The sequence below is a fragment of the Sapajus apella genome, unplaced genomic scaffold (genome assembly GCF_009761245.1).
Source record: "Sapajus apella isolate SASKATOON/1434 unplaced genomic scaffold, GSC_monkey_1.0 scaffold6, whole genome shotgun sequence".
NCBI lineage: Eukaryota > Metazoa > Chordata > Mammalia > Primates > Cebidae > Sapajus > Sapajus apella.
Window position 1 is genome coordinate 8,094,641 of NW_022436946.1, and position 20,283 is coordinate 8,114,923.

General features: G+C 36.4%; 1 protein-coding gene across 1 annotated transcript; it reads left to right on the forward strand.

Moving 5' to 3' along the window:
* The first annotated feature begins 501 nt into the window (after positions 1-501).
* Positions 502-13,818, forward strand: NMBR (neuromedin B receptor). The gene is made up of 3 exons (XM_032274605.1): positions 502-1,469; positions 9,155-9,503; positions 12,264-13,818. Exons 1-3 carry the CDS (start codon positions 1,048-1,050, stop codon positions 12,663-12,665), a joined length of 1,173 nt encoding a protein of 390 aa, XP_032130496.1. The 5' UTR covers positions 502-1,047; the 3' UTR covers positions 12,666-13,818.
* The last annotated feature ends 6,465 nt before the right edge of the window (positions 13,819-20,283 follow it).

Consider the following 20,283-nt stretch of genomic DNA (forward strand, 5'->3'; position numbering starts at 1 on the left):
GATCACAGATATGGTGTCCAGTGAAAGAACCTAGACACAAGAGTGTATGCTGAATCATTCCCTTTATACGATGCTCAATAAGAGACCCAGTAATCTAATAACAAGTCAAATAGTGATTATTTTGGGAGATGGTGGTTAGATTCTGGGCTCTGAATGATGGTTATATTAAGCAGGACGATTAAGAAATGTGTACATTATACAAGTTATAATGCAATACAATATAAATTTAAACATAATATGCCAACTATAGGAAATACTTTTCACATGTAAGGTAAGAAAAGTAGATAATCAGAAGAATAGTAGCGAGAGGATTTCATTTATGAACTTCATTCTTTGGCACTCATTTTCTCCCCCTAAATTCTGTAGTTCAGCATTAGGGACTTGCCAGCTCAGCCCTTAAATCCTCAGATTCCAAACTTCTTGCCTCGGGCTCCTCCCGCTTGGAGGCGGGTAAGAGTGGATGTATATATGGGCACGCGCACACACACACACACACACACACACACGACTGAGCTCCCCTCCAATTCCACAGAATACAGCAAGAACTTCACATACAAGAACAAAGCTGCAGGAAAAACACGTTGAGGGTGGCCCCTCGTTAATTCCCAGGATTTCAGCCGCAGCCCGCTGGACAGCGCCAGGATGACTTCCGCTACTCCGGGCGAACAGTCGGGCAGGTGCTTCTACTGATCCCGAGGGACAGCTCCTTGTTCCTGAAAGGCTGTTTTCCGTTAGCTAACCGCGAGAACAAGCCATTGAACACTTAACAAAGACGCAACCGCTTTGCTTTTTTTTTTTTTTTAATTAAATTCAGAGTTAGCTTGAGCCGTGTACCCCCCTCGAGAAGAGGAGCGCCAGAGTGTGTGGACGGATCCTCTCCCCAGGTCCTGAACTCTTAGGGACCGGGCGCTGTGACGCGCGCCCTGCGGGCAGTAAACTTGTAGGGGCGAGAGGGAGTGACATCGATTAAACCCAAATCGTGCGCGTTCAGTCCTCAGGGCACCGGAGCGCCTGAAAACTCCAGCGGACTCTGCTGGAAAGGAGATCATGCCCCCCAAGTCTCTTTCCAACCTCTCGGTGACCACAGGCGCGAATGAGAGCGGTTCTGTTCACGAGGGGTGGGAAAGGGATTTCCTGCCAGCCTCGGACGGGACCACCGCGGAGTTGGTGATTCGCTGTGTGATTCCGTCCCTCTACCTGCTCATCATTACCGTGGGCTTGCTGGGCAATATCATACTGGTGAAGATCTTCATCACCAACAGCGCCATGAGGAGCGTCCCCAACATCTTCATCTCTAACCTGGCGGCTGGGGACTTGCTGCTGCTGCTCACCTGCGTCCTGGTGGACGCCTCGCGCTATTTCTTCGATGAGTGGATGTTTGGCAAGGTGGGCTGCAAACTGATCCCGGTCATCCAGCTCACTTCTGTTGGGGTTTCTGTGTTCACTCTTACTGCCCTCAGTGCCGACAGGTAAGAGCACAGGTAGCTGTGGGTAGCGTGGAAAAGCCGTGGAGAGGGGCGGGGAGAGAAGATGCGCCCGAAGTGCACCTACTGGCAAAAGACACAAGGAAAGGTTGAGGGTGGAGAGGAAGAGAGGGAGAGAGTGTGTACCTGGGAAGAAGAGTAAACAGAGTTAAAACGGACTGAGATGTGAGGCTTGGAAAAATATAGGAAAATCACTATGTTTTAAGAAACAAATAAAATTGCATTTAAAAATGCATCTCCTAGTCCTACCCCCGACACTTAGGGAATGTTATTCCATAGAAAAGCTATAGAATAAGGGTGCAAAAGAGCAAGTATCCTATTGAAGTTTTTTTTGTGTGTGCTTAAAATCTTAAAAGTGTATTTTATGCAGTAAAATAAGAATTGGATAGGTAAGAATGTCTGCTTAATATTAGGCAAATATTAAATTTTGATTTTTTCAAGTAAGAGAAGGGCTTACTTACTTTATTAACTGAATTTTGCTAGTAAACCAATTAAAATAATAAATGTTCTTTATGCAGATGACTTTTCACATTCCTCTTGTTTAATAACTGAAGCTAAGATACTTTTTTTCACAGATAGGTACCCAAAATACATCAAATCTCTTTTCATATATGTTAGGGTGTGAATAGTCCATTATTCTAATTTGCAGATCAACTAGTTCAACTTTGTCATTTTTTCAGATGGGCATATTGAGGCCCAGGGAATGTGATTTCTAACGGAAAACCAGGGAGGAAAGTCCAAGTCTCCTGACTCATGGTCCATTTAAGCAGAGGAGAATGTTTGGATACAGGTGGGAAAATGCAAAATTAGGCATCTTTACATGCAGCTGTGGTCTAATTCACATGGGAATGGAGACTGACTTAAGCTATTTAGATAAACAATTTAACTTGGCTAATTAAGGTGGTATTCACTCTCCTCTTTCATTTACACATTCAGTTGCTAATGAAAAATGATTCTCTATATGGATTTCCTGGTATTTGCAGTAATACTAGAATACTACTTTGGCATTGAAGAGTTAATCTTCATTGAGGGAAACACATCATTTGACAGGGACTTGAGAAACTGAAAATGATTCACTTTTTAGTTCCTGTAATATATTCTTTAAAACCACACTCCTGGAAAATTTGGTGCCATTTGTATAAATTATGTACCTAATTTTATTTGTCAGCATTTCTATTATCTTTTAAAATATTTTTCTGAATTCCAAAACAAAAATATGACTAGTTTAGCTACCCCTCTTTATACAATGTTATTTTATCTAGAAAGTTTAAAAAACCTACTTAATGATTAGAATAAATCTTAATGATCAGCAACAACAGTAGTTTAAATTACTATCATTATGCTTTCATTTTAAAGAGGTGGCATTGGTAGCAATTATTTCACACCAGTTTTTACAATCTATTGTCATGGTGACACATAATGATTTACACAGGTAAATTTGTCCTAAGATCAGATAAAATAACAATCCTCATATATTTACTTTTTCTGTTTCATTTGTGCATCATGTACTCTGTGAATACAGAATGAATAATAGTAATGATAAGGAAAGGTGAGATACCTCTTCTACTTGGTCCATAGGCTACCCTTGTCTACCGGTGTGTAGGAAACATAAGCTAGGAAACCTGAGTAACTAGTAATGAAATTATGCAATATATTCCATGATTCACTTAAAATGGATTGGAAATGGTTTGTTATATATTGCCAACACTTCTATTTTTCTTCTAGAGCACAGCAATCAATAGTTGATTAGTACTTGATGACCTCTTACTACATCTCACCCAATGCTGTGATTTCTTGTGAATGTGGAATCAATTGTAAGATTAATTGCACCTAGCAAGAGCTAACTTTTTTGTGTGAATTTTCAATCTTCACAATGCTGTGAAATAGGCACTATTATTTTTAAATTAAAAACTTTAAAGCTAAGAAAACTGAGATTAGAAATTCAGGAACATTTTCATGATCTCACAGCTAGCCACTGATGGTGCCAACGTGTTTGAACACCATTTAAAGCCTGAACTCTTCACCATTAATCCACATTATTACAATTATGAGTATAAGAAATTACTAACAAATTATTTTCTATTTACCAGCAGACTTAAAAGTTGAATTTAAAACAAAGCACCCAAGCATAAAAAGATTGTACAGAAGCTGGTTCACTAGATTTATTACAGTGAAAGAACATCATAAAGTGTAACTGCAAAATAAAAGAAGCACCTTGAATTAAAAATTAAGTAGTAGTTGCAGCAATAAAAACTACAACAAATAACAAAAACTCTGTTATTAGAGTCTTTAAACAACAAATTCAATTATTTGTATCATATATCCTATCTTCATAGATGGCCTAAGTGTCTTTGCCTAATAAAATAACAGTAGAGAGTTAAGAAATAGAGATCACAGTACATAGAAAAAAAAACCAGGAATATAATTAGATTTCAGAAAGTGTATTCCAATGTGAAGTAGAGACTCATATTCTATACTTCAATAATGTCAGCATCATTAGATTGCAGACGCTAAAATGAAAAACACAAATATTTTGAATCCTCCTTGAGGCCTAAATCAATTTGTTTGATATGGCCAAAGTGTGGTCACATGACACCGGTATCTGGGATTATTATTATATTTTATTTTTTTGAGACAGGGTCTTGCTCTGTTGCCCAGGCTGGAGTGCAGTGGCAAGATCTTGTCTCACTATAACCTCAGCCTCCCAGGTTCAAGCAACTCTCCTGCCTCAGCCTCTTGGGTAGCTGAGACTGCAGGTGCATGCCACCATGGCTGGCTAATTTTTGTATTTTTAGTAGAGATGGGGCTTCACCATGTTGGCCAGGCTGGCCTCAAACTGCTAATTTCAAGTGATTGTCCGCCTTGGCCCCCTAAAGTGTTGGGATTACAGGTGTGAGCCATCACGCCGAGTTGGTGTCTGTGATTATTAGTCCTCAGCTTTCCAAACTCTTCTGAGGAGTTTCAACAAACATATCCCCAGGCAACAGCATTTGTGTATGGCATGAAGTGGTGATAGTGGTGCTCTTAATTTATTATTGTTATTTTTTTTACTGTTATCTTGATAGATGTTTTTCTTACTATTTTGAAAACGTACATTGTTTACTTGCTTATATAAAGTAGCTGATTAAAAATGTCTATATTCTATGTTGTATTATGTTTCTAACAGCTTTATTCATACACATGTACACACACACACACACACACACACACACTCACTCCCACCTCCCCATGTGGAGTATTGGGACTTGTGCGCATCAGGTTGGATGGTGACCCATAAGCCATATTTTGCTTATGGTTGGTGTTACAGTTATCTCTTTCTCTATCTATGAGTAGCTGCATTTGCAAATTTGGAATGTTTTTCTTTGATTCTTGAAGACCTTTTGGTCTCTGATGGCACATTGTTAAAATGCAAATAACTCAGGAATGGAGTTTTCCTGTCTCCTTCATGGGAAAAATTCTCACAGATTCCCAGTGCTAAACTGTAAACTTTATAATGTCATGTATTTACAAATAAAAAAATTAGATGTCCATTCTTTTTCTGGTCTCTTATATAACTATTAATCAAAACGCATTTAAATTTAAAAATTAAAACTATAAAAACTATTAAACTAATATTAGTTTAATGTATTGGGTGATTTTTTTTCCGATCCTAAATAGCCAATGTTTGATTAAATTAAAAAATAATATTGTGCCAAATCTGATTAAATTTCTAATGTATTAATAATTATTAATTAAAAAATCCAAGTTTTTGTGTGCTGGTTAGGATAATAAGATTTCATTCCACAACTGGGACAGTAGACAAAGTTTTGACTCATTAATATTACTTGTATATCATATCAATGCAAACAGATGTTCTATTGAGTGTAATTATTTGTTAAGATATTGAAATAGATTGTATAAAGGCCCTGGGTCTAACACTCTCTAGGCTTCATAGGACTTTTCTATCAGTCTTCATCCAGTGGTGGAAGTGAGTCCTGTTAACCGTTTGCTCCTTTCTTATCAAAACTTTTGACGGAAGATCAGATTCAGGTTAACTAGCTGCCCCTGACTGGAGATGAAGCTTTCTTCTTTGCTCCATAGCCCTTGCCTGTCAGTCTCTTAATTGGTTCTGAGACTAGCACCAAGAGTGTGCTTCTAACTCTTTTGAAGAATAGTCCACATTCACCCTATGGTACTAGAGTGATTACTTATTTATGTTCAACTTATTTTTGTTCAACTTTGTGTTATTTAAACTGCTATACAAAGCTACTTGAAATTGGGTAACTTATAAAGAAAAGAGATTTAATTGACTCACAGTTCCACAGGCTGTACAGGAGGCATGGCTGGGGAAGCCTCAGGAGACTCACAATCATGGCAGAAGGGTGAAGAAGAAGCAAGCACGTCTTCACATGGTGGCAGAAGAGAGAGAGCTAAGGGTGAAGTGCTACACACTTTTAAACAACCAGATTGCATGAGAACACACTCACTACCATAAGAACAGGAAGGGGAAATTTGCCCCCATGATCCAGTTACCTCCCATCAGGTCCCTCCCTCAACACTGGGGATTACAATTCTACATGAGGTTTGGATGGTGATACAGAGCCAAACCATATCAAACTTGTGACAGGAGAATTTAAGGCAGCTTTTTTTTCAAAAAAGATACAAACAAAACACCACAGGACTAAAAAGGGAGGAAACCAGGGGCAGGGAAAAGAAAAGATGGAAAATATAAAATATAAAATGCCCCATACGTTCACAAAATGCGAGTCATGTTCATGTTAATTTGCACTACCTATCTTACTTTATTTTTTGCTTTTTATGCTTTCAAAGATACACATGGTTGGTATACAGCATTTTCTTTGACAATCATAAGCTATTTCTCAGTACTAATAACACTTTGGTAATCTGTATTTTCAATGACAATTCTGTTTTTGTAGAATTTTCAATTCTTCCCTTTCATTCAAGTGTATGTTATTTAAAGACTATCCTTGGGGTCTATCCTTTTCTTGCAGGAGGTAGCTCATAATCCTTGTTGGAAAGGCCCACATTTCTGCTAGGTTTCTTCCTTTCCCTAAACCAAGATTTCTGTATCTGTTTCTAGTAATCTTATCAAAATGAGAGATTTATTATTTTAATTTCTATTTAAAGTTTCTCTACATCCTTCATGGTTATAACGCCTGCTATGGTCTGAATGTTTATGTTGCCCAAAATTCATATGTTGAAATCCTAATCCCCAAGTAATGGTATTAAGAGGTGGGCCTTTGGGTGGTGATTAGGTCATGAGAGTGGTGCCCACACAAATGAGATTCATACCCTTATAAAAGACTCCAAAGAGACCCTTGACCTTCCCACCATTCAAATAAATAGCAGGAAGATTCCATCTATGTATAAAAAATGGGGGGGGGGAGCTCATCAAACACTGAATCTCTCAATCCTTTAATCTTAGATTTCCCAGTCTTCAGAATTGTGACACACAAATTTCTATTGTTTATAAGCTGCCCAGTATATGGTACTTTATTATAGCAGCCCAAGTAAACTAAGACAGTACCTCTACAAAAATATAGGGACTTAGATATGAGGTAGAGAAGTGAAGTATTTTCTTCTCCATTTTAAACACATGGAGGAAAGTTGAGAATACACTTTGTGGTATTTGATAACCAAAAAGAAGGCTTAATCTTTTTGTAGTGATCCCCTCTGTACCCTTTCCTCATCATCTTCCACATAAAAAATAATTTACAATCAGCTTTTTGGTACTTCACTTTTAAATATGAATTGTCAATCTATAGTTATCCAAATTTTTGGGAAGAGATTACAGCACAATGAGACCAAACAAACAAAACTGGAACTATGCCAGAAGGATATTAAATGTTTATTTCTGTGTTAGTTTTATAAATACATGGCAAGGGCTGGCTGCAGTGACAAATACCTATAGTCCCAGCACTTTGGGAGGCTGAGGTAGGCAGATTGCTTGAGCCCAGGAGGAGTTTGAGGCCAGCCTGAGCAGCATGGCAAAACCTCATCTCTACAAAAATACAAAAATTAGCTAGGCTTGGTGGCACATGCCGTAGTCCTAGCTCCTTGAGAGGCTAAGGTGGGAGGATTGCTTGAGTCTAGAAGATGGAGGTTGCATTATGCATAGTACCTTATTTAATCTGGTGTTGAGATGCTCTGCTGTTGCACTTCTTTCATTTACATGTGTTTTGTTTGTTTGTTTGAAGTTCGAAGAACAAAAGATGAATTGCCCTTCCTCTATGGAGGGTCTGTAAATAACACCTGCAGAGAGAGAGAGAGAGAGAGAGAGAGAGAGAGAGAGAGAGAGAGAGACAGAGAGAGAGGGGCTGCCCTCAGAGTGATGCTGAGGCTGAAGTTTTTCATCTTCAGGTGATGAATGGGAAGCACTTTTACAGAAACACAGAAAGAGACTGGTTGTCATGAGGCCTGAAATGTTATAAATTTGGAACATCAGATTAATTCAAATGTTAATAAGAAGAAGGTATGATGTCTTGGCATAGTTAGGATCTGCTAATTGCCAGGCACTATTGTAGGTACTTTATAATATTTTTCTCATGACAACAACTTTGAGAAGGGTATTTTTATCCCCCTCTTACAACTAAAGAAAAAGTCAGACCTTAAGTGATTTTCCAAAAAATATCAGAGATAGGGAAATAATTCAGATTTGTCTAACTAAAATCATGCTGTACTTCATCTTATTTGCTGGGTGTATTGTAACCTGAAATGCTTTTAAAGACAAATATAAAAAATTCGAGGTTTATGTACCATTTTGCATTTTTGCATCATCATTACCTTACTTAATATGTATGTTTGAGTTAGCTGTAGAAAGTTTTGGATTGTTTACTGTGTCCTAGAGTGTGATTCCTTTATCACTAGTATATTGCTAGTATATTGCCAGTAGTATCTTAAGAGGGAGGAGAAAAGAACTTTATCTTTTCTTGATATGAAATAAATTTGAGGCATAAAGACAGAATATTGTTCTGCTTTCAGTTTTTTCAGTCCTTATTACTGGATTATGGAGAAATTCCCAATCTAGATGAGTCTCTTATTTATTTTTTTTTTTATCAAAATCTAGTATGACCAATCTAGATTAGTTTCTAAAATTTATTAATGTCCTTAGAAAAAGAGTGAGAGGTCTCATGCTCTGAAGCTATAGAAAAGCATCAAGGAAGAATTTAATAATAGATGTAACATGTATAGATTTATAAGAATTTAAGAAGTAAACGAATGTCCAGGATTTTTGGAAATGAAATAAAATAACTAAGGTAGGAATTTAAAATATTTTTCTCTTTCTTCCTCTCTTCTGTGCTTATAAGCAGTGGAATGACTTGTAGACAGAGAGCCACCAGGAACCTTGATCTTCCATACACTTTTAAGCAGCCAGGGAATAATAGTATATTGGCATCTCTCTTACCAAGAAGTATGTCTTTCTCTTTCCCTCCCCCCTCCTCCCTCCCTCCTTTCTTTCTCTTTCTTTCTCTCTTTCCTTCTTTCTTTCTCTCTTCCCTTCTTTTCTTTTTCTTTCTCTTTTTCCTTCCTTCCTTCCTTCCTTCCTCCCTCCCTCCCTCCCTCCCTCTCTCTCTCTCTTTCTTTCCTTCTTTCTTTCTTTCTTCTTGCTTTCTTTCCTTTCTTTCTTTCTTTCTCTTTCTGGAATAACTTGAGATGTATTATTTTCCCAGGTACAGAGCCATCGTAAACCCCATGGACATGCAGACATCAGGGGCAGTGCTGTGGACCTGTGTGAAAGCCATGGTTATCTGGGTGGTCTCTGTGTTGCTGGCAGTTCCTGAAGCAGTGTTTTCAGAAGTGGCACGCATCAGTGGCTTGGATAATAGCAGCTTCACAGCATGTATCCCCTACCCTCAAACAGATGAATTACATCCAAAGATTCATTCAGTGCTCATTTTCTTGGTCTATTTCCTCATACCACTTGCTATTATTAGCATTTATTATTATCATATTGCAAAGACCTTAATTAAAAGCGCACACAATCTTCCTGGAGAATACAATGAACATACCAAAAAACAGGTAAGATTAGTAGGTGTGGATTGGTATTGTGCTAGTCAGAACAAGTAACTGCTATTTATTGTTTTACTTCATGGCTCTCAGTGCTATGACTGATGAGAACAGAGCTGGGTCTTCACCAGCCTTAACTAGAAGAGATCCCCACAGTGGGGATCTCTAATATATGATCATATCACAGCCCTGCAAAGGCTTACTTAGGTTAAACTTATCAGTAGTCTGTATCTGAGATAAGATCTGGAATTCCACCATTAGAAATTAATGTATTGAAAAGCCTTTCTTTACATGCAGATTTTTTGTAATAAACAGCGTAACAAACCAGAAAAATTTCACATATTTACATATAAACATATATTTATTTAATTATTGTCTCTTCTCTCATTAACCCACTAAGGATGGCAGGTGGCCTAGAAGAATGCATTAGGAAAGGACTGTAGGACACTGCCTGGAATCTGGGGATGGAATTTGGATGGAAGTCAGAATGGGAGATGAGGGGAATAGCAAGAACAGCAGAAAGGGAACTCAAAGGTGTGATCCAAAGGTGGGCTGGTGCTGAAGCAATACATGACCCAACTCACATTTGTAACTTTCCCTACAAAGATGATATATTCATTAAAAAATTATATCATGTGGTCCGGGCGTGGTGGCCTACGCCTGTAATCCCAGCACTTTGGGAGGCCAAGGCGGGTGGTTCACCTGAGGTTGGGAGTTCGAGACCAGACTGACCAACATAGAGAAATCCTGTCTCTACTAAAAATACAAAATTAGCTAGGCCTGATGATGCATGCCTGTAATCCCAGCTACTTGGGAGGCTAAGGCAGGAGTATAGCTTGAGCCTGGGAGGCGGAGGTTGTGGTGAGAAAAGATTGTGTCATCTGGGCAAGAGCGAAACTCCGTCTTAAAAAAAAATTGCATCATGCACCTTATGTATTTTCTCTTCCTTCAAGAATATGCAGGACTAATTTAAGGTAAAAATTAACTGTGTTAATAGCCAAGGAGACAAAAATAGTGTTCATGTGAGAAAGTTTCTGGCTGTACACTTGTGTACAGTTAAAAAAGAACTACTGACGGGTTTTGCAGGTATAGAGTAGTTACCGTTGCCTGTTCCCAATTAAAGGCAAAGAAATAGAATTGCAAATCATTAAAATTTACTGGAATGTAAATGGAGAATTAAGCTGGGGCCTTGTGCATGTTAGCAACAGCAGAAACTAGTAAAGGGTTTTCACATGGAAGGTAACATTTATTAATTGGTGGCCATCAGCATCAAAGACCTATACCGGCTTTAAAGACTTAAAAAAATCACTCGATTATTGAAGGCATTGTTAGATAAATTCATAGACTTTATCTAAATATCTGGCATTGGTGAGGCAGGCAATGTGTTAAGATCATTGGCTCACTGTGCTTTGTATTTTATATAATCATTTTTATTTGAGCCCTGTGATCCAATTTGTATCTCAATTAGGTATTTGAGTATTTGCTTTTGGTTTCTAAAGTTGAGTTCTTCTCCTATATACAGCCCTTGCTTCACTTTTTAAATTTTTAATGGCCTTGCCTCTGCCTTGTTTTTGTGAATTTCCCTATTGGGACCTATAAACTCTACAGGGCAACTGGGTCTTGACATCTGCTGAGAAATAATCTCAATGCCAACAGCCTGCCTGTGCACTTGGAACTCCCAAATATAGATTGCTGTGAAATTCTCGCACTCCTGCTCCACCTGGAAGGGATGACATTGCTTAGAAAGATAAATTTCACATTCGACTTTCTTAGCATTGATTGCTGGGTTGCCTAACTTATGCCACTGGGATCCATGTGGAATAATATCACATTCTGCTTCCTGGCCTGGGCTTCTCTTTAGTTGCACCTTTCTTTGCTTCCTCTATCACCACTCTAGTGCTCCCTACCGTCGGATCTGTTCCAATCTCAAACCTTTCCAGTCTTCCTTGGAATATTCTAGTTGACGACCAATAGTATTCACTCAGAAAATACTATGATAACTACTGCCAATGTCTTTAGATAAATTAGGTTTTCATATTCATGTTGCCTTATTTGAATATTTACAAACTAGGCAAATATAAGCTATCCCTTGAACTGTTTATGTTAGGAAATTGTTTTTAGATTAAAAAAATATTGATGTGCAATATTTGAATTTTGTCTATTTATTACATTCCTGAATATCTTCTTAAAAACAGTAAACATAGTATGTAAATTTTATGGAAAAGAAACATGGATTTTTATTTGTAAAAGTGACAATATGGTAATGTTTACAGGACTCAGAGTTATATCAGATTTATGTAAGTCATGAGTTTAAATCTCACATATTTTTTTTTTCCTATGGAGTAGTAATTTTAAAAAGTCAAGCCCTGATTCTATAGATAAATGTTTCCTGTTTAAAACACTCTTATTTTTTTTTAAAAAAATACCTAAACTTGAATATATTCCATGATTTATTAATTTACTGGATTTAATATAAAAAGATGATTTATATTTATGCTAAACACAATGACACATTAAGCAAAAAGAAAATAATGTGAAGACATAGCCATTTATTAATTTACCCCCTAGTTTTGTATAAGCTGTCAAATAGCTTTTAATGAAAATAATGTAGAGACCAAAATCCATCATTACTTTGGCTAGGAAGATAAATAATTTATGTATTTTGATGTATTATCATGCTGTAAATTTTGCTCTTTCCTGACTTGATAAAGCTGGGATGTGGCTGGTTCCATTTTCACTTTAACCAATGGGATCAATGTCTTATATTTGCAGATGGAAACACGGAGACGCCTGGCTAAAATTGTGCTTGTGTTTGTGGGCTGCTTCATCTTCTGTTGGTTTCCAAACCACATCCTTTACATGTATCGGTCTTTCAACTATAATGAGATTGATCCATCTCTAGGCCACATGATTGTCACCTTAGTTGCCCGGGTTCTGAGTTTTTGCAATTCTTGTGTCAACCCATTTGCTCTTTACCTACTCAGTGAAAGCTTCAGGAGGCATTTCAACAGCCAACTCTGCTGTGGGACGAAGTCCTATCAAGAAAGAGCAACCAGCTACCTACTCAGCTCTTCAGCCATGCGTATGACATCTCTGAAAAGCAATGCTAAGAACATGGTGACCAATTCTGTTTTAGTAAATGAGCACTGCATGAAGCAGGAAATGGCACTGTGATTTTGGCCATTCAACTCACTATATGGAGAGAACTTACGGTTAAAATTACTATTCAGCAGATCAGAACAAAATAATTATCCTATTCTTGCTGTTGCTTAGCTAATTTATTAGAAAATTTCATGATTGACTGAGAAAATGCAAGATATTTTTGCTCTACACTAAACTTTATTTTTTTCTCTTTTAATTTCCTAATTATTGGAGTGTGGGAAAAGACTTCAAAATATTACATATAATACATATTATATGTATATACATGTATTTATGCACACATACATATGTACACACGTGTATGTTTTATATATTTCCCATTAAAAATGATCCCTAAACCATTGAAGTATGTATAATTCAACATTGCTTCAGTATTTAGGCTGTTGCTAAAGCCAATTCTAGCATATTTCTCTTAGATTTGTTTTATCTCAAAGCATGAAATAAATTTTTATATTGACTCAATGATTCAGTGAGGGTAATAGTCAAATTCCTATTATTTGAAATACAAGTCAGATTGTCCTGGTGAATTTCATTTACAACTATTGCATACACACACACACACACACACACACACACACACAAACACACACACACATACCTCCTTCATTTGAAAAAAATAATAAAAAATTCAAGGGTGGAGCTTTATCACATCAATACTTATTGTGATTAGTTCTATGATTAATCAATTCATATCTGTAACATAAGTATGTGATTAACTGATATAATGAAATTAATATGAATTATAAAATAGGTATATGAATATAATTTACATTATGACTGTGAAATAGGCATCATATGAATATAATTTATATTATGACTGTAAAATAGGTATCATATGTCCCAAATTGCAAAACTACGACTCAGAAGTTTGCATGACTATCTTTGTATACATTGCTAAATCCTTGACTATTTGGATGATTTTGTATAGATGTGATAAGATTTGTGTTATTCTGGTGAGTTCAACCATTTAGTCATCTTCTTTTGCAACAACCAACCGACAAATATGTGGGATCTCACTTAGGCAGTTTTTTCCTGCTTTTCCTGGATGATACCACAGTTTTCTCTGAATAAATGTCTTCTCTTTTAAGCAAAATGCAAGTGTCTTGATTACATTTTAAAAGCTCCTAGTTTTAAAAGCATGTATCAATAAATCTAATATTTAAATTGATATATTTTATACTATTTCTTTTTCCAGATTTGAGAAAACTTTATTAGTATACTAAGCTTTTCCTTAAACACCCATAACTCATACTATTTAAGATATATTCAATTGGATTTAGCAAGGAGGATAAATATAAACTAAGATATTTGATAATAATAATGACAGTGAACACTAATAGCGTTTTCTATGTTACAGGCATAGTCCTAAAACTTTACATGTACTATCCAATTTAATCATCAATATAATCACTGAGGTGAACAAGAGAAGAATCTAATTTGGCAAGGTATGAAGTTATGGAATTGTGGGGAAGCCATCTTTATTTGAAAGAGTACATGATTTTGAAAATTTTGCAGAAACAACAGATCATGTAAACACACTGTCAGACCCCTGAACGTAGGCTTCATTATTTCACTGTAAATTTACCTTTGAAGAAGGTCTTGTTATTATCTCTATAGATTAGGAAATTGAGGCTGAGAGATATTAAATAACTTAGATATATCAAGCTTTGCTTTTTGGAGATCCGGTCAACGTTTAATAGCTCTGTTAACAAACTAAGCAGGTAGAGGATTATCTGTGTAAATTGTTATTTTTGAAAATCTCAGATTCAGAGGGTACATGTATATCTTCTTTTGAGAAATAGCTGTTCATGTCCTTTGCCTACTTTTTTAATGGGGTTATTTGTTTTCTTCTTATTGATTTAACTTCCTTATAAATTCTGCATATTAATTAGTCCATTTTCATGCTGGTGATAAAGATATACCTGAGACTGGACAATTTACAAAAAGAAAGAGGTTTAATGGAATTATAGTTCCACATAGCTGGGGAGGCCTCACAATAACTTGTGAAGTGAAAGACACACCTCAAATAGTGGAAGATAAGAAAAGAGCTCAGGCAGGGAAGCTCCCCCTTATAAAACTATCAGGTCTCAGGAGACTTATTCATTATCATGAGAATAGCATGGAAAAGACCTGCCCTCATGATTCAATTACCTCCCCCCAGGTCCCTCTCACAACATGTGGGAATTCACGATGAGATTTGGGTTGGGACACAGCCAAATCATGTCATTCTGCCCCTAGCCCCTCCCAAATCTCATGTCCTCACATTTCAAAACCAATCATGCCTTCCCAACAGTCCCCTAAAGTCTTAACTCATTTCAGCATTAACTCAAAAGTTCACAATCCAAAGTCTCATCTGAGACAAGGCAAGTGCCTTCTGCCTATGACCCTGTAAAATTAAAAGTAAGTTAGTTACTTCCTAGATACAGTACAGGGTACAGGCATTGGGGGTACAGGCATTGGGTAAATACAGTCATTCCAGATGAGAGAAATTGACTAAAACCAAGCATAGCAGGGCTACAGGCCCCATGCATGTCTGAAATCCAGCAAGGTAGTCAAAACTTAAAGCTCCAGAATGATCTCTTTTGATTCCATGTCTCATATCCAGGTCAAGTTGATGCCAGAGGTGGGCTCCCACAGCCTTGGGCAGCTTTGCCCCTGTGGCTTTGCAGAGTATAGGCCCTCTCTTGGCTGCTTTCATGTGCTGGCATTCAGTATCTGTGGCTTTTCCGGGTGCATGTTGCCAGCTGTTGGTGAATCTACCATTCTGGAGACTGGAGGATGGTGGCCCTCTTCTCACAGATCCACTGGGTGGTGCTCCAGTAGGGACTCTGTGTGGGGCTCTGATCCCACATTTTTCTTCAGTGCCTTAGCAGAAGTTCTTCATGAGGGCCTCACCCCTGCAGCAAACTTTTGCCTAGGGATCCAGGCATTTCCATACATCCTCTGAAATCTAGGTGGAGTTTCCCAAACCTCAATTATTAACTTCAGTGAACCTGGAAGCTCAACACCACATGGAAGCTGCCAAGGCTTGGGGCTCCCACCCTCTGAAGCAACAACATGAGCTGTCCCTTGGCCGCCTTTAGTCATGGCTGGAGCATCTGGGATGCAGGGCATCAAGTTCCTAGATTGTACACAGCAGAGAGACCCTGGGCCAGGCTCAAGAAAACAGTTTTTCCTCCTAATCCTCTCACCTGTAATGGGAAGGACTGCCACAAAGGTCTCTGACATGCCCTGGGGACATTTTCCCCATTGTCTTGATGACTAACATTTGGTTCCTTGTAACTTATGTAAATTTCTGCTTCCAGCTTGAATTTCTCCTCAGAAAATGGAATTATCTGTTCTATCATATTTTCAGGCTGTAAAATTTCCAAACTTTTATGCTTTGTTTCCTTTTTAAATCTGAATACCTTTAAAAGCACGCAAGTCACATCTTGAATGCTTTGCTGCTTAAAAAATTTATTCCACCAGATATTTCAAATCATCTCTCTCAAGTTCAAAGTTCCACAAATCTCTAGGGCAGGGGCAAATGGCCACCAGTCTCTGCTAAAACATAACAAGAATCACCTTTGCTGCAGTTCCCAACTAGTTCCTCATCTCCATTTGAGACCACCTTAGCCTGAATTTCATTGTCCATATCATTATCAGCATCTTGGTCAAATTCAACAAGTCTCTAGGGAGTTCCAAACTTTCCCACATTTTCCTGTCTTATTCTTAGCCCTCTAAACTGTTTCAACCTCTGCCTGTTACCCAGTTCCAAAGTTGCTTCCACATTTTCAGGTATCTTTTCAGCACTACTCCACTCTACTGGTACCAATTTACTGTATTAATCCATTTTCACACTGCTGATAGAGACTGGAGACTGGGCAATTTACAAAAGAAAGAGGTTAATGGACTTACAATTCCACATGGTTGGAGAGGTCTCACAATCATGTGGAAGGTGAGAGGCTTGCCTCACATGGTGGCAAACAAGAGAAGAAAGCTTGTGCAGGGGAACTCACCCTTATGAAACCATCAGATGTCATGAGACTTTCAGTATAATGAGAACAATATTGGAAAGATCTGCCCCCATCATTCAATTTCCTCTCACTGGGTCCCTCTCACAACACATGGGAATTCTAGATGAGATTTGGGTGGGATGCAGTCTAACCACATCATTAGTCCTTTGCTGTGCACATTATCACATACCCATATGTACATTATATGATATCGGGTTTATATTAAAATTATATTTTAAACTTCAGCATTTGTTGAATTTTATATATATTTAATTTGTATACACAGGTTTTACACTTTTATTTTCCTAAATATTTATATTTGGTTTTGGATATTTAAAGATTTCATTTTTCTTATTACAAAATAATAATATTAAAATAAATAAATCCCACATTTATTTACAAAGTCACACTACAGAAGTAAATCAAATCGATGATGCATATTAGTCAGAAGTAGAACAAAAATGCCAAACACCAGAACTGTTAAAATAAACATACATAAAAGAGCCTTTAAAAATATAATTAATTTATTGATTTCTGTAGCTCAATCTAGTAGTATCTTAATTCAAGAGAGTATTTCAGAAAAAAAATCTAATATGGTAACGTCTACCATTACAGAGAGAGATATCCACAAAATATTATTTTCAATGTAGATAGAAGGCATAGGACATGCCCTTTTATGTGAATCTCCTCTTTAAACCAGGAGTTGTTAAAAAATAGAGTATCCTTGCAATACTTTGAATCAGGGACTGCTTCCTGCCAATCATGGCATTTGTAAAATGGATTAGTAATATTGTTGAATTAAATTATGTAACACATGTAAGCTACTTATCCAATGCCTGAAGTAAGTGTTCAGTGAAGATAGCTTTTATCATTTTATTTTAAAGTTATAGTTCCTCATGTAATGAAGTAATAATAAATATTGATTAAACATGTCCTATGTGGCAAACCCTGTGCTATATTATTTTATAAGAATGCATCATAATGGCCTATAGGGCAGATGCTATTCTGGTTCCCATCCTATGAGGCAGATAAGGATGGAAGAACTTGCTGTTGAACTCTTATTTGTTTGACTTTAAATTAATATATTTTGTTTATAGTCAATACTTCCAGGAGTCTGAAATTCAAGTAATTCATTGAAAGACAGGAGTTATGTATGTCAACATTATCCTTACTGAAATGCAGAGGTTACCTGACAATGGAAGGCAAAATCGAGTGGTTCTCTTAGTTTGCCTTTGTCTTTTCTAGGGAAGGATAGCAGCTTAAATTCTGGGTCACCCATGTGAATACCTTTATAAAAATAAATTTCATACATAAAAAGGTAGGAGCATAATTTTTCCTCCTAAAATTCTTTCTCCCTTTTGTGCATGCTATATTAAAAAAGGAGGAAGAGAATAAAAATTAATGGAACTTTTTGGATATTGAAACAGGTTTCATTTGACTATTTACTTGTTAGAACAAGTTTGAAATGTTTATATGATCCTATACAGCTTTTAAAAAGTTAATGGATTTTGAACAAGTATAATATATCCATTTATTAATATTTTATTACTGGCTTCATTGCTCACTCAGAAAATATTTACACAAAGTTTCTGAGAAATGAAATATTTCAACCATTAGGCTTGCCTTAAGAAAGAGTAACCATGTATATTTCCACTTTGGGTAAATTTATATATATATATATGTTTTTCTTAGACTTTTTCAAAACAAGTGGGAAAGATGCAAGCAGATCAGCTATCAGGCAGAAAGTCATTTTTTGTAATGCTATAAGAGAATAAAAAGAAGAAAGCAAAATAATGTCTGATTATAACTGCATCTTTAAATAATCATTAGAGAAAATGTTACTTATACATTACATTTTATAACATTTCATTTTCTAAATTACTTTGCCAAGTGTGGTGGGCAACTTGTGTTGGAAGTGATATACAGCACAACTTAAGCAAGATTCCATTTCTGGGAACTAGCTTTCCTTTTGGGCAAGAAACAGATAATAATTACTCACTATTCTTCATGGTGAATGAATAATGTAAATTTAACCCACCTAGGCCCCTAAAATGTATTTTACAAAATATTTAATGATACTTAACAGAAATATTTGAAATGGGAAATTCATTACCATTTGAGATATTTTGGCATTGTAGGTAATCAAATCTGAAAAAAACAAATGTGAGAATGTGCAAATTGTGTCTTTCATATACTGGAAAAATTTAATTGAGGAACATGGGTATCTTACAACTTCTAATTTTCTGCTGGGTGTTAGGAATCTATCTGTTTGCTTCTCTTGTGTGGTATTCTGCTGGATTCTTCAAACTAAAGACTGTAAGAATGCTCTCAGCAGGAAAATCTATCTTATCCCATTTGGAATATGTTTATTAATGTGCATGTATTAAAAGGGAGGCTATATAATCAAGGTCCTATGAGAGTAAAGAAGCAAAAGAAAAAAACCCATAAATCATTTTAATATGACCCTGTTGTCTCCATTAGACTTTCCTATCCTCGTAAGTTCATGGTTTTTAGTGGGTAAAGATTCTCCTTCACAAAGCAGAAAGAGCCTGATCGAACAGCAGCTATATGGCATTAGGTACATAGCTAACTGAATTCAATAGCAAATTGAATTGAGTGGGTATGTCTAGCTTATTTTAAAGGCAGATTTAGCCAAATAGCAAATTACTAATAGCAATGTTATTATTTCAGTTAATGTGTTTAATCAAATATGTATCTTGGAATTAGGAAAGGCCATATAAGAGTGCACACTGTAATGCAGGTGTACTTGATCTGTCTGCCTTAGTTTTGTATTTCAGCCTAAGCTATAATAAGCTGTCTAGAGTATTTAAAAATTAGAATTTGTATTTCTTCTTTGGCAGTTTGCCTAGAAGCATATTAATAAAATGTAGTACTGTTTGAATAGAATGGTTTGACATAACTCATTGCACAGGACAAGAGAATATATTTTATCCCAAGAGAATTTATTATTATGGAATGAATTTAAAAAATGGAAAACAGAGATAAATATTTGAACACTTTAAATGTTTTTTAATTATTCGCTTTACATTGAACTCTGTTTTAGAATACTTCATTGGCTTCTTTTTAATTAATAAAATATTACTTTATAAATTCAGGGTGGAAAGTTATACACTTGAAGGCAAAAATCACAAAATTCTTGAGGCAAATTCTACAGTATTCTCAGAGCACCATTTTGGTGTCAAGTAAAAAAGCTTCTATTTAAACTATCTCATAATTATGTCCTTTCCATTCACTAACACAAAGTAATTATATATTTTTTTGTCAAAGCTAGAATCCCACTAAATACTTGTGAGGAATATTTTATTTCCCTTGTGCAATAATTCAAAATACCAAATAGGCAATAAAGTCACAGAGGGCCGAATTTTAATACCCCCCCAAGCCCACCTTTCTCTTTTTTAGTTTCAAATAAAGAACAATTTTCACCATATATGACAGACCCACAGCTGTATTATATTGAATGAAGAAAAATGAAAAACATTTATCTTAGATCTGGAACACTACAAGGATGCCCATTTTCACCACTGTTACTCAATATAGTAATGGAAGTCCTAGCTAAAACAATAAGACAAGAGAAAGAAAGAAAGAAAGAAAGAAAGAAAGAAAGAAAGAAAGAA